The sequence below is a fragment of the Symphalangus syndactylus genome, chromosome 12, assembly GCF_028878055.3.
Source record: "Symphalangus syndactylus isolate Jambi chromosome 12, NHGRI_mSymSyn1-v2.1_pri, whole genome shotgun sequence".
NCBI lineage: Eukaryota > Metazoa > Chordata > Mammalia > Primates > Hylobatidae > Symphalangus > Symphalangus syndactylus.
In genome coordinates, this window is record NC_072441.2 from 123,286,233 (window position 1) to 123,302,169 (window position 15,937).

A 15,937-nucleotide genomic window follows, 5' to 3' on the forward strand; every position below is an offset into this window, starting at 1 on the left:
AATGCTACATCAGTAAAATTTGAAGGAATAAAACTTATTAACAAAGACCACTTTGCTAAGGAAATATAAGTGGCAGTGTGTCCTCCAGTGCTTAAAACATTTGTAAAACAATAAACTGTTCCTTATTCTCGAGGACCTTTTCTTCAGTTTTAGAAATGCTAGCTAGATTTTTAAGTTGCAGCTATGCCAAAGATAAATCCTTTTCATATGAATCATAGCCCAACATTGTTGAGCAAGTAAAGGTATTTGTGGCATCTATACCTGTTTGAGTAGGGTAGAAGAGTCTGTTGGTTGTCGAGAAGGCAAAGACCCAAAGGCAGCTATATCAAACTGACTGACAGTTGAAGGGGACTCCTAAGACCCCATGAGAATAAGAATTCCCTAAAGAAAAAAATGATTGAAATGGATAAAGCAAGTATTAAAGAGTTCGTCTTTGTTGAATAACTGCATCTCAGTGGGATGCAGATTCGGTTTTCCTGTGAAATGGGCCTGGTTTATTCAGGATCAAAGTCTTTTTAACGGGCTTTGCTGTGTAAACACACTTTCTCCTTTTTAATCTGTGTTTGGTCCTGGGAACCAGGAATACATCCAGACATATCTCATAGAGAAATTTACCTGATTTTGCTGTTAAATTAACAACAAAAATCGTCTTACTGATGGAAACTCAGTTGGCAGTGGGTCAGGGTTCCCAAGATTGACTGGGATGGTGGATGGCAGTATCATCTGTGTGCCCTGCAGTACTCTGGATTCCTGAATGAGCACCTTCTTATATGTTGGCATGCATTTCTTTTCTCACATGATCCCTTTTCTTTGAAAGTTTATCATACTAGCTGATCCTCTGGTCTTGAAGTTCTTTTGGTTAGAAGGAATTTGGTTCTTCCTCCACCCTCCCCCACCTTGATCTACTAGCCTCCCAAAGATTTAGTTTGCTTCGCATGCCTATTTTAGTTGGAATGGCATTAGTTTGGTAGTTTTGAGCATGTCTTTTAATTTTTATTTGCATAATCCTGATTTCGATTTCCTTTCTTTCCTCGATGTCTGCCGCACCTTGTTTCGCCTCCTCCATTCATCTCGACGCCATGGTTCTGCTGCTCCATAACAATGCATTATGAACCTGCCACTCCCATATGCAAACACCTACCCTTCCCTCCAACATACACCCCTCCATCAATGGCCATCGTTGTGCCAAAAACAATCTGTGGTGGATGTCGCAATGCTTATTATCCAATTAGGGTGAAAATTCCTTCCTACAGGCGACCGTGGCAAAATTGGGGCCTCTCCCTCGTGTTCTTGCTGATATTACCAAGTCATTGACTAATCCTACGCCAATACAACAGCAACTGAGACGCTTCACTGAACATAACTCCAGTCCAAATGTCAGTGGAAGCCTCTCCTCTGGGCTGCAGAAAATATTTGAAGACCCCACTGACAGGTATGAAAGAGAGAATTTGACCACTACCTCGGAGAAACATGTTTAGATTTAGCAGAAGTATATTCAACCTATTTGTTGAATTTACAAGTTTAAAATCATGAGCAATTGAAGACTCATCTGACCTGAGAGCAGTCCAATTATTTGTCATAATAATGCACAAGATCTGGGATAACTTATTTTCTAGAATCGTAGTATAGAGAGTTACAATATATTCCACAAGCATATTTTAAAAATTTGTGTCTTGCTTAGTGGAAGACTAAAGGCTTTATGAAATTCATGTTTCTATACGTTATAGCATTCAAAATCTTGGAGAACCTCGGTTAACACCATTTTATAGCTGGCTATGTCAGCTGGACAGGTAGATACAATGTTGATGTTTAGACTGTTTTAGGGATTGGCAAGACTTGTGCCTTTTGCAGGGACCTTTCAGTTGCGTGCTTAAGAACTTCTCCTCTTGAAGGTTTAGACAAATAAGTATGAATTGGAATATTTGGGGAAGGTTTAAAACCTAACTAGGAAATTATTGGAATCCTGGTTAAAACTGAAGACAGTGATGGGTTGGTATCTACAGTGTTATTCTCTACCTTTGGGGAAAAAGTAAAAATGTTGAATTTTACTCTAAGAATTGTAATAATTCCCTAATTAGATAAAATCTGAGTTTCCAAAAGAATGTACGTATCCACATAAGAACCTTCAGAGGAGTTCATATGCCTGAATTGAGGCATCTTAGCCATATTGAAGTTGTCTCAAGAGAAATTAAGTGTACTTTCCTTTTCCACAGTGATTTGCATAAACTAAAATCTCCAAGCCAGGACAACACAGACAGCTACTTCAGAGGGAAAACATTATTGCTGGTTCAGCAAGCCTCCTCTCAGAGCATGACTTATTCTGAAAAGGATGAAAGGGAAAGTAGCCTTCCTAATGGTCGGAGCGTCTCCCTCATGGACCTCCAGGACACTCATGCTGCTCAAGTGGAGCATGCGTCTGTCATGCTTGATGTGCCTATACGCTTGACCGGAAGCCAGCTTTCCATAACCCAGGTGGCCAGCATCAAACAGCTGCGGGAAACCCAGAGCACTCCCCAAAGTGCACCCCAAGTGAGAAGGCCCCTGCACCCAGCCTTGAACCAGCCAGGTGGCCTTCAGCCCTTGTCGTTCCAGAACCCTGTCTATCACCTCAATAACCCAATTCCAGCAATGCCAAAGGCCTCTATAGATTCCAGTTTGGAGAACCTAAGCACTGCCAGTTCCAGAAGCCAAAGTAACAGTGAAGACTTCAAGCTCAGTGGACCCAGCAATAGCAGCATGGAAGATTTCACTAAACGTAGCACTCAGAGTGAGGACTTCTCCAGGCGGCACACTGTGCCAGATAGACACATACCTCTTGCTTTGCCACGACAAAATAGTACTGGGCAGGCCCAGATCCGAAAAGTGGACCAGGGTGGGTTAGGTGCCCGAGCCAAAGCCCCACCATCCCTGCCACACAGTGCTTCCTTACGTAGCACCGGGAGCATGTCAGTGGCGTCCGCAGCCCTCATGGCCGAACCTGTGCAGAATGGGAGCCGGTCCCGGCAGCAGTCCTCTTCCTCCAGAGAGAGCCCTGTTCCCAAAGTGAGAGCAATCCAGAGACAACGGACACAGCAGGTAGGTGTGAGTGCTGAAGGGGCCTGGCCTCTACTTGGTCCATCTGTTTCCTTTGTTCTTTATACATAAATCATTGGGAAATCCTGTTGTTAACAAAATTTCCTCTTAAAAGCAACCTTTAAATGGAAAAAGGAAAGGAAAAATTTAGGAGGCTTCTGCCTAGGTGTGACTACAGAATGTAGTTTGACTCATTACCCTTAAGAGTCTAACAAACACACAGGGGCCCCCTTCCTTCTCTTCAAGCAGCAGAGCTACTACTTCAGTTTGCACTTAGAACAAATCTGTGATGTTGAATGAATAATTAGATACTTAAAATCTGTAGGCAAAACCAACTATTATTTTGGAAATCTGAAAATTAATCCTTCTTAATTTTTTTTCTTAAGCTTCCAGAATAAAGGTTTGCATTCCGAGCCAAGAGTTTAATATGACTGCTCTCCATTCCATCCCTCAACTCCCTCTGGAAATACAAAGTCCCATGTGGCTTTTCCTGCAAATAGCTAGAAAAATAAACACTTGAACACCTATAGAGTCAAGGTAAAGGAGAGGAGTAAAAAGATAGTAGCACAGGTGGAAAAGGAAGTATTCTAAACATCTGCAAATCCCTTACATTTCTATTTACATGGACAAGCCCAGCTAACATCACATCCAATCTTAATATATAAGATTTTCTAATTTTTTTCTTGACAAATAAAAAGCTTTGCCAAGAAACTAATCATTTCTTCCTTACATACTACATTTTGAAGCATCAATACATATTTTTCCCTTTTAAACAAACTACTGTTAAATATATAATATACACATTCATATAATTTTTCATATATATATATCTTTCATCTAAAAAGATTTTTCTCCTAAAAAAGCATTGTATTAGTTGAATTTTTTTTGAAACCTAATGATGCTACTAAAAAACTTGAGATTAAAAGAGTTCTATGACAGATCCTTTTTGCAGCAAAATAACTGGGCAGGGAGACTGCAATAAAATCCTAGTTTGTATCTGTTATATATTTGCATTTTTACAGTTTAGGCACTTACTGATATGGCTGCCTCTGCCTCCAGTCTGCTATGATCAGAGCCCCTTGCACCTACTTTGATTTTTTTTAATTGGATTATTTATAGAATCCTTGGATACAGAAATAGAAGAAGGGATGAAAAGCATGACTAACTTAAGCTGTTTCTGGAAGCAGACTTCCTGGGCGAAACCTCCTAGTTGGTCATTTTTTACTGAGTAATAAAGTTTTTCTATAGTCTTAAATTTTTCATTGTTATTTTGTTATATTTCCCAAAATTTTACCAAATCATTTCATTTAGTAAGCATTTTTATTTGAAGAAAAGGAAAAATATATATCTTTTATATGTATCATATGTATTTCTTATATATAAATGTGTGTGTGTATATAAACATAAAATGTATGTGTTAGGAGGCTATCAGTCATTCCCACCTTATTGTGAAGTAGTTTCCTCACATCACTTTTGTGCTAGACTCTAGTTGAGATCAACTACTTTCAGAGAATTAAGGTGTTTATTGGGAGGAGAGAGGAAAAATGCATAGTTTTAGAAATCAGAATACTGTGTAGAAGCAAGTATCTACTCAGGGACTTAGGGCAGCACAAGGGCACTGAAGATAAAATAGGATTAGCGAAGAGCATGAGATCTGACAGAGAGGGACAGGACAGGGAAAGTTCCTCCACCTGCTTTTCAAAAGTGTGCTTAGGCCCAGCCCTGTACAGAAAAGGAAAATAAAGATTCTTTTTTTTTTCTTTTGCTTACCCTTTCCTTCTGTATCATGGAGTCCTCTGTGACTCCATGAGGGCCTATGACTCAGGCTGGTTGTTTATTAATATTATAAATTAAATAGCCTTTTTTGTGCTCATCTGGAACCAGTTGTCATTTATAACATTTTTTCTTTAGGAAAATATAATACCTATCGCGTAAGCACATAATACATGTTTCTGTGGGTTATGATTAGAGGGCTGCCTGGATGGATGGGAGGTGGGAAATGCATACAGTCTCCAAACAACCAATATAAAAATTAGTTTTTGTGTCACAGCCATTAGTGGGTCAGCAAATATATTTTTTGGCATGAAGTGGGGTACAGGCACAGTAAAAGGTCCAGGTAGAGCTTTGAATATTAATCTTTGTTTATACTTTTGCTGGGACTGCCACTGTCCTATCAGTTGAAGCGTAAATCACCGTATTTTGATTGCTCAAGTTTCTTTTTTTTTTTCCTACACTGGCTTTTGGTTCATTGTTTTGAACTTACATCGTTAGTTTTTTATTTATTTATTTATTTATTTGAAACAGAGTCTTGCTCTGTCGCCTAGGCTGGAGTGCAGTGGCACGATCTCAGCTCACTGTAACCTCCTCCTCCTGGGTTCAAGCAATTCTCCTGTCTCAGCCTCCTGAGTAGCTGGGATTACAGGTGCCCGCCACCTTGCCTGGCTAATTTTTGTATTTTTAGTAGAGGCGGGGTTTCACCATGTTGGCCAGGTTGGTCTCGAACTCCTGACCTCAAGTGACCCACCTGCCTTGGCCTCCCAAAGTGCTGGGATTACAGGCGTGAGCCACCGTGCCCGGCCTAGTTTTTTATTTCTTATCTGTTTCTTGCTTGCTTTGTTCATCTCACTCCCATGAAGCCTCTGAAGTTCTATATAATCAGCACATTTTTAAGGCAAATTCCTTTACATATTTTAATTGCAAATTGTGTTGGGGAATTCTGTTCCAGAAACTAGAGGATTTCTTTGTGGGGATTGTTCTGTAGGCGGCTGCAATTATCCGTAGCTTTGTCCCCTGCAAATTCCATTTATATCTTAGCACAAAGTAGTGTCCATTGTCTGCAGAGTAACTGGCTTCAGTCTTCTACGTCTAATGAGTAGGAAGGAAATAAAATCCTGGTGAAAAAATTTACAGATAAATTTTTTTTTAAGAAACTCTTAATTTTTTAACCCATTTTGGCCTCTGTTTGGATTGCTTTTTTCTTATTTTCCTCTCTATTTTGTTTTTCATGTGTCATGTACTTTGTACAAATAATAGACTTTATATATATGAGTCGTTCAGATTTAGCATGTACTCTAATCTTAGAAATTTGAATTTGAAGAGGCCTTTTAAAATAGATAATTGACAAGCCTGTTAATACGATGCTGCAGTTTTCACATTTGGATTTGTTGAACTGTCTCCTAACCAACCTCTTCAAGAACTCCCAAAGTTTGTGGATTAATTTAATCAGCCCTTTATTTGGTGTTGATAGCAGAAGGGTTATTCATTTATAGGAATCCGACTATTTCACACTATGAAGCTGAAACCAATTGGTCTTGTTTATATCTAGTAAATACTAGCAAGGAACAAGGAACTGGCCTCAGCATAGCCAGGCTATGATTAATTGTAGTATCAGTGAAACTGCTGCGTCAGGCTCTTTTGCTCTAAAGCATTACTGTTTTTTCAGAGAAACCCTATACAGCTTTACCTCAAAGGGAAGATATTCCTCATGGGAATTCCTGCTCCTTTTTCTTTTTGTCTTTTTCATTATCTTTGATGATCATGTTGAAAGTCAGTGGATATAAATTCTCTTTCTAAGGCTATTCCTAAGCAAGATGGGATCTGAACCTCTTACTAACCTCCTCCCTCAATTTCTTGGACTATAAACTAGAGATATTTTTTGCTATTTATCCAGCTTGTAAGGAGATGGAGCAATCATTGAAAAGAAGCCTTTGGTGCCCTTACAAAGGATTAGGGGAAAAACATAGAATATTCTCTAAGTAGGCCGGGCGCAGTGGCTCACGCTTGTAAGCCCAGCACTTTGGGAGGCCTTGGCGGGCGGATCACGAGGTCAGGAGATCAAGACCACGGTGAAACCCCGTCTCTCCTAAAAATACAAAAAAATTAGCCGGGCGTGGTGGCGGGCGCCTGTAGTCCCAGCTACTCGGAGAGGCTGAGGCAGGAGAATGGCGGGAACCCGGGAGGTGGAGCTGGAGCTTGCAGTGAGCCGAGATTGCGCCACTGCACTCCATCCTGGGCGACAGAGCAAGACTCCGTCTCAAAAAAAAAAAAAGAATATTCTCTAAGTAATAAATTATATTTTAGTAATGAATTCTAAAGATAATCCAGAATAATAAATGAATAATATTTTATTGAGCATCTGTTGTGCATTTAACTAGTCAGTATCATTTAAAAGAACTGTATGATATGATGCCCATTAGATTGACTAATTGGAAAATAAGAGCAATGCTTATAAGACCAAGAATATATAAAAGATAGTATATGGTTTTTTCATTTGAAGAACATATTACAACAAAAAGAATCATGAAACAAAAATCACCTCTGTTTCCTTTCAATCTAGCACAATAACTATTTTTTATTTATTCAATATTTCTAGCCTTTTTACAATTTTGTGAAGGCTTTATCATTAATAGAAGGAATAGTTAGGATTGATCTATCTTGTCACTTTTATTTTTATTATTTTGACCACCTACTGTATGCCAAGCAAAGTGCTAGGATATATTAGGAAGTGGCTGAAAATAAGATTTGACCAATAAAATAGCAGAAATTCCTAGAAGTTCATTCACAATTGCTTAGTGTGTATGGGTCTATTTATATAAACTATGCACATCCATCCTCAGGCATGAAGCTATTTTTATTGATATATATCTATAATCTGTAAATCGACTAAAACCAGATCCTTCTTCACACCTTTAAGAAATGTCCCTGTGTTACTTTTGCATGTGTAAGTTTTAAAGTCTCTCCCAACCCGTCTCTGATAGCCTTTTAGTCTCCGCAATCAGTTTTTTAATCTGGTCTTCCTCACTCTCCAGTTCATCAAAATACCCCTTCTTTTAAAATACTTATTTAGAGTTTAACTGAGTTCTATTCCAGAATGATACAAAGATCCTTAAGATGTAATGGCTGTGATGGCAGAGAAAATGCCTTTCAATTATGAAATTATAGAATTCTGGTCCTCAAAATACAAATCCCTCTATTTGATTATAAAAGGCTAACTCACATGCCAAGTTTTGCACTCTCTCTTTAGCTTACTCTCTCTCTCTCTGAGGCAGGTTGGAGGGGAGAAAAATGTGTGTTTCCATCATTGTTTGTGGAGAAAGCACTAATGTTCAGTAGCCTAATATAAATTGTAATATCTAGTGCCAGTTTTTGAAACACAAATATAGTAATGACTGACACCTAACCTCTCTGTAGCACTCTGAAGTTTCCAGAGAATTTTCAAATATATTGTCTTATTCTCACAGCTCCCTATGAGATGATCAAGATAGGTGGTGGTGACAGTGTTGGTATCTCTATTCAGTAGATTAGGAAAATAGACTACCCAGTATCCATCATTTTGATCCTGTATTCAAGAAATTTTCCAGTATAAGGACCCTTGAGTGATCTTAATCCATCATGAAGTCAGTGTTCTGTAAAGATAACCAGCATCACTTGTCCTTCTTTTTCTCTAAATCATTAGTATGAAAACTAGATTGGTGCAAAAGTAATCGCGGGTTTTGCCATTTAACCCACAATTACTTTTGCACCAACGTAGTGTTTGCCATTCTGATATATAAATGGGCGCTTTGTGAGTTTGTTTAGCACTAATCAGTTTTTTGGTTTCTGATTGTATCTGGACTAAACAGATGTTTTGACCATCAGGTTATGCTTTCTTTCTCTTATTTTATCATCAAATAGACTTTTATGGCATAAAAGACTTTTATGGCATAAAAGACTTTTATGGCAGAGGTCATTTATTAATTTCAGCAGGCAATATGTTACCTACCAGTATTTGGACCACTGGGCAAATTAACAATTTTAAGGCTTTGACTTTCTTTAGAGGGAGAATAAGGATGCCTCTTGGATATGATATATACAACTTTCTATTCAGAATAGTTTGCACTTATACAAATGTATATTCTCTTTCCCCACCCCTAGCCTTGGCATTAGTAAAATAATACTTAAAGCTAAGAGCATTTATTAGAAAACTGAGAGATCACAGTTAATATCTTCCAAGAATAGCTGTTTGTGAAACATAGCACACGGGTGAGCTGTTAGGGGAAATGCTAATAACTGTTTCTGATGCAGGTTCAGTCACCTGTGGACTCTGCCACAATGTCCCCAGTAGAGAGGACAGCAGCCTGGGTTCTGAACAATGGGCAGTATGAAGAGGATGTGGAAGAAACTGAGCAAAATCAAGATGAAGCCAAGCATGCTGAGAAGGTAGAACCTAGTCTGCTTCATCAACTTTCTGATCCCAAAATGACAGGCCACTAAAAGGATTATCTAGCTAAGAACATAAACTCATCCTACCCCCATGTTCACCTCTACCCCTTATGTTAATCATCCTACACATATCTATGTAAAATAGGTCAGTGGTGTGTGTGTGTGTGTGTTTGTGTGAGAATATATGTGGAAAATGTTCATCTTGCTAGGGGGTGGCGGTTAGCTACTATTTTTTTTAATGTAGATGCCTTAATCTTGAGGACACTCTACTATTCATTTCTAGTCATTTTAGGCAAATATTTCATGTTTCTGTGTTTCCATAAACTTGTTGGTCTTCACCCAAGGACAAAATTACCCTAGGGCAAGACTTTTTCTTTATCTTGGTAACAATTTGGTTTTGGTTTTAGTTTTTTTTGTTTTGTTTTGTTTTTTGCCTTTTCTGGATAAAGAATATATAGTTCTATTGATGATTGTTAAAAGGATATTATCTATTGTTTAGATTTTGTTTTTTTGTTTTTTAAGGAAAAGTTGACTTAGGGAAAAAGGGTTATCAAACAAGAACCTTGACATCATATATAGCATTACATTATTTAATTGACAACCAGACAATTAGCTTCTTTTTATCAGCATGATATTCCGGTGTACTCAAACCCCAGCCACAGCAACTACAGTACAGGAAAGGGCCATGTAACTAATTGAGTCACTGAATTTATGTAAAGCTCCTTAGAAAACAGACATGTATGTTCCAGCAAGCAGTACAAAATTGGGCAGGTGAGTCATATTACGAAAATAGGCCAAGAAGCAATATTAATTGGCCCTAGGGAACATGTAGGCCTTTGTTTAGTGCTTGTGACTGGAATATTTTACACTTTTGTAGTTGGGGAGAAAGCAGCAATAACCTCTGCCATGAAAGTCTTATTGATTTAGGGGCTTGACATTATAGAAATGTTGCTTGTTTTCTATAGGGCTGATTCTAGTAGAACAAAGGAATGGCAGTCTGATGAGCTAAGACACATCAGAGATCCTACAGTGCAGATGATGACACAGAATCTTTTTCTCTTATAGACAACTGACTTTGGCTTATTTTAAGTGATTTGTCAGACTTTTAAGTACTTCATCTGTTTTTTTTTCCCTCTCATTTGATACCATCACAGATTGGATGTGGCTTATAGCAATGGTAGCCTAGTGTAGACAGAGATACGTACATATGTAGAATTTGGAATGCCAAGTTAAGATTTAAAATGTAGTTTTAGTAAGGAAGGCAATGCTCCATTAACATTTATGCCAGTTGATAATTTTAAAGAATATTAAGAACAGTATAGGGAATGACAGCACAGCCAGCATCTAGCTACACTGCTTAGGGTTTCTTTTGTTTAAAAAAAAAGAGAAAGAAAAAAAAGAAAAAGAAAGAAAGAAAGAGTAAATCATTGATTTCTAAAAGCAATGTGACTCCAGTTTTTCTCTCCTTGCCTCCTCTGCCCTAGTATGAACAAGAAATTACTAAACTGAAGGAGCGCCTGAGAGTGTCCAGCCGGCGACTAGAGGAGTATGAACGCCGCTTGCTGGTGCAGGAGCAGCAGATGCAAAAGCTGCTGCTAGAATACAAGGCCCGACTGGAGGACAGCGAGGAGCGGCTCCGAAGACAGCAGGAAGAAAAAGATAGCCAGATGAAAAGCATCATCAGCAGGTTAGACATCACCTGGCAGCAGACGTGGGCTAGTTAGCAAGACAAAGAATTGAGATGATCCACAGAACCCTGAAGGAATGGCAGCAAAAGCCATTTTTATCCTTTTGGTACTGAGTACAAATGTGATAATTGACTGTCTCTTAAAATATCCTAAATATGAGACCTTGGGCACTTCCTATGAAGATAATCTGTTTTTCTTTAACCATAACAATTAGAAAAAATTAAAACTTGGTGGTTTACTTGAGAAATCTTAGAGGAGAACTTGGTTTTAAAAATGTAAATATCCAATGCCCAAGACTAAATTAATCTTTCAAAATGAGTCCAGAAACATGGAAAGGAATTTTATGGAATATCTTTGGGGCCAGAGGACCTCTTTTGAGAGTGCTGCAGATGCCAAGGGAGAAAAAGGGAGGGTCAGTTTTACCAAACACTTGTATAGCACTCGCCATGGGACACATACCTTTCTAAGCACTTTACACATAATAGTTTGTTTAATCTTTATCACAGCCTCCACCTACGCATTATTCTCATTTTACAAATAAACAGGCAACAAATTCATGAAGTCACTTGCCCAAGGTCACATAGTGATGCACCAGGATTTGAATCCCAGACTCCAGATTCCATGCTCATAACCACTATGCCTCAATATTTGTAAAATGCTATGGACAGTTAAAGTAAACAGAACTGTTTGTTGTTTTAATAGTGTGGAGGTAATTGACAGTCTTACTGAGAGGTGTTTGGGTAGACTGGCAGAATTAAACATCAATGAGGTAAGATGTGAATGGCAGACAGAAAACAAGCTAGACATACTAGGTATAGAGTACTCATTGAGGAAACTTAGCTGTGCAAGGGAAGAGAAAGTGGGCCAGGTTTAGGGTAACTTGAGATTAAGAGAGGGTTGTTTGTTTTTTGTTGGTTGATTTGATATTTTAAGATGAAATAAGTTGTGTTCAGGAAGGAATCTGAGAGAGAAGAGGGAGGAAATGATTATGGGGTTACTATTCCAAAGGAGATGAAAATGTGCAGGATCCAGGCACAAGGAAAAAAATCAACCTTAGATGTCTTATTCCAAGGTAGCAGAGAAGAAAGAAAAGATGGTAGCACGTGTCTTATTAAGAAGGGCAGAGGATATTGAGTTTTCCTGTTCTCTACACTAGCTAGCCCTCTCTTTGAAGATGTTGATATTTCCTTCCTGCCACATTCTAGGCTAATGGCTGTGGAAGAGGAACTGAAGAAGGATCATGCTGAGATGCAAGCAGTTATTGATGCAAAGCAGAAAATTATTGATGCACAGGTAAGCAGGCTTTGAATCTAATAGAAGGCACTTGTTTATAATAATGATTATTTCCTGACTTCACACCCTTGCAAATGCCAAGGCAGGTACCAGAAAATGTGTCATTGAAAAGTTCTGGACTTTACGTTTTGAAGATTAAATGAGTGTCTATGTGACCTCCATTATTTTCCTTTCTTTCACTGGTGAGAAGTCTGTTTACCCAGCAAAGTATTAGCGTGTTTAGTGCAGTTGCTTGACAAATCTCGACCTAGTGCATGATGGAGTTTGCTTCTTTCCCTATGGAAAGGAGGCATTTTCTAAGGGGGTAATTGTGAAAAGTGCACTGCATGTGCCTGGCTTGTGACCTCCACTGACCATTGCTTGGCTGTGCTGTTCATGGTCTTGTCAGTCACGTCCACTGCCATCAACCGTTTGCCCCAGACAGTAATGGAATTGCCAGGGAAAGACAAGGTTGTAAAAAGGTACCTTTCCTTGTTGTTCTTTTGGTTTAGGGTTTGGCATTGCTGCTTGGAATGTGCTTGGCTGCTCTTCTTTGTTGGTGCTGTGCTTAGAGAGCATCTTTTGATAAAACTTTAAAAAAAGAAAAGGTTGTTGAAATCAGAACCTAGGCTTCTGCTCACTGTAGCTCACACCTGTGACACCAATGAGATAAAGTCTGCCAAGAGCACCTCATAGGGACATGTCAATGATTAGAGCAAAATCCAGGGGGCAAGAAATGTTTCTAACTCCTTTTTATTTTATCATTGCAAAATATGGTTGTATTTCTTAGGGTGAAACAAATAACAAAAAGCAGGTACAGTTTTTATAGTTTTGATAGTGGCTGATCTAGCCACTGAATGTGTTGCTTCCCTGAAGGTAGCCGATCCAGGTTTGCATTTTTCAACCTTAAATGCCATATCATATCCCTAAGCTGTGAAATAAAAAATGAGAGCAAGGATTTTATGCATAGATAGCCTCCTCCCTTCTGTAGGTATCAGCTAGTAATCAACATATTTTAGAGCCCCCAGTATTCTTAAACATGTACTTAACAGTCTAGTTTCCTTATAGAGTCTATGTGGAATGGGTTTATTTTTCAACAAAATTGAGAGTGAGGCTGAAAGCACAGTCATGGAAAGAATGCTTCATGGGCCTCACACTCCTTTAAACACACTAGACTTGGAAGTCAGGTTAGAGTTGTGAGGATGCTGTCTCAATCAGCACAGCTCCTTAAAATATTTTGGATTCTTGAACTCTATAGTTTCTGGATACTTAGACATGCTGAGAATCAGAAGAAAGGTCTGTAGTAATTATCTTACTTGGTCCTTTGAAAGAAATCTTTCTAGATGCCCCCATAGTAGGTGAGGTAAGGGTAGTGGAGACTAGGCCATCTCACTATTCACACTATAAAAATTCATCCCAGTGACTTAAGAAAAACAGCCTGGATAAATAAGGCAATTGAGCCAGGCAAACTAATGTTAGTAGGTTTTCACTTTGGAAATTTCAGTATAACAGTATAAAGCAAGAAGAGTTCTATTAATAACCACACAAGGAGAGATGTTAGTACTAAGAGATAAAACAGACTTTTTAAATAATTTCAGCTGGTTTAAAAGTATCAGTCTTGGCCAGGCAAGGTGGCTGATGCCTTGTAATCCCAGCACTTTGGGAGGCTGAGGCAGGCCGATTGCTTGAGCTCAGGATTTCAAGACCAGCCTGGGTAACATGGTGAGACCCATCTCTACAAAATATGCAAAAATTAGTCAGACATGGTGGCTCATGCCTGTAGTCCCAGCTACTTGGGGGGCTGAGGTGGGAGGATAGCTTGAGCCCAGGAGGTCAAGGCTGTGGTGAGCCGTATTTGCGCGAGTGCACTCCAGCCTGAGCGACAAAGTGAGACCCTGTCTTGAAAAAAAAAGTAATAATCTTAAGCAGAGGGAGCTTGGGTGTGCCACAGTTGTGGTTCTGTACATGGGCTGACAGGACAGCCTCACGATTAGCTCCTGAAGATTTCTACCCCACCCCCTAATTTTATATTAGGGCTAGGTGACTGGGTATAAAGCAGGAGTCACCTGCTAGGCCTAGTAGGTAAAAGCCAGGGAGGGAATCTGATTTATTAGGGCACAAATGCTCTGGAAAGTAAGGACCTTCTCTCAGTTAACCAGGAGGGTGTCATGTGTAGGAATGGGAGAAATGTTATCCTCAAACAATCAGTCACTGTCAGACTGGTGGTCTGGCTAAGCTAGTTAATATTTTGAGTCCATACTTCAAGGCAAGGCAGTGGTTTTGAAATGGTTTGGTTCTCTGGACTATTTTGGTAGAATCAAGGCACCTTTCATAGATGAATATCCAGCTGCTTCCACTGACCACTCAACAGCAAGGACCACTCTCAACGAATGAATCAAATCATACTAGGATTGGTTAAATATAATAAATTACCTACCCAAACACAGATATTACTATATAATAAATTATTCTACCAGAGACCCACTGTGGATCTCTAAAGAATAGTTGGGAAAATCCACTAAACTATATTTGGAAAACCTCTGCACCATGTATAGCACAAATCCTAAACACTATAGTTAAATTTTAAAAAATTATAGTGTCCTTAAAAGGAAAGTTTCTCAATTCCAGCTGTTGGCTTACTGATACATTAAAATCTTATTATAGCAAATGACTTTAAACATCCTTTGGCATTCTTTGTAATGAATGACTTTTGTATCAGATCCTTTCTTTTGTAAGGAGAAATCTCTCTTAAGTGAATGATGGAGCAGAGCAGCCCTTCTGGCATCATTTAATAGAATGAAGATATGTTTGGGGTGAAAGCTTCCCAGAGAAGTAACTCTTATGTCAACACTTCCCTAAACACTACCAGCCAGGTGCCCAGTAAACTGGTTTTCATCTCTGTCAGCAGCCCTATGCTCCCAGGAATATCTTGTCCCTGAATTCAGCCTCTGCCTCTTCTTGAGTCATTTCATGCTACAAGGCACAGGCCTGCATCAGCCACTTTCTAACAGGAACTGCAAAAGGATGAGCACTCCTTTGGTGAGTGGCAGAAGCACCTATCCTGGACCTTGTAGCTTAGGGGCCATAGGGATCCTAGTGGTGATAATAATGATCCATTTCTTAAATATCAGACCAGAGAATGTGCCACCTTTCACCCCTAAGCATGAGGAGACACTGTGGCTCCCAGGATCTCTCTATGTGACTCAGGTGGAGAACAGAGAAGGGCTTCCTCCTATGAGAAGCAAAGCAGCTGCCTAGTTACTGTTGCAAGTGATATCTCCGCTGTGTTAAATTACAGGTCATAAATGGAGATGAGATTATTCAAACAGGCAAGTAAACCCCGCGTCCGTTCTCTAGCTGAGCAGTTCCCAGCCCTGGCCCAGTGCACTGGCCTCCTACACATTCCAGCTCCTGCCACTCCCCACATGGAAATCCTTCCTGTCAGGTGTGGACTAGATTGCTTTCCCTTACAATCCAGGCAGAATTGAAATGTCCGAGCATCTTTTGCCAACTGGACTTTCATAAGTCTCTATTTGATTTTTTTTTAACTTTTTTGTTTTATTTTGAGAGGTTGGCAATAGGGGGAAGTACAAAGGGAGTTTCTTTATGTGGAAACTTTCAGCTGTTTAGTAGGGGGGCTGTTTGTCTTCAGTTGTTACCTTTTTAGGCAGTAAGTAATTACAGTCATTCTTAGCCTTTTTGAC

General features: G+C 39.3%; 1 protein-coding gene across 4 annotated transcripts in view; it reads left to right on the plus strand.

The window, feature by feature from the left end:
- RASAL2 (RAS protein activator like 2) overlaps positions 1–15,937 on the plus strand; it is a 407,617-nt gene that overhangs the window by 381,408 nt on the left and 10,272 nt on the right. Inside the window, exons 13-18 of one of the 4 annotated variants that reach the window (XM_063627424.1) lie at positions 1,233–1,432; positions 2,214–3,075; positions 9,136–9,270; positions 10,758–10,960; positions 12,167–12,254; positions 15,532–15,562. In XM_063627424.1, coding sequence (XP_063483494.1) covers positions 1,233–1,432; positions 2,214–3,075; positions 9,136–9,270; positions 10,758–10,960; positions 12,167–12,254; positions 15,532–15,562 — 1,519 coding nt within the window. The remainder of the gene's footprint in view (positions 1–1,232; positions 1,433–2,213; positions 3,076–9,135; positions 9,271–10,757; positions 10,961–12,166; positions 12,255–15,531; positions 15,563–15,937) is intronic. The other 3 variants (XM_055255690.2, XM_055255689.2, XM_055255691.2) reach the window with 3 other exon arrangements.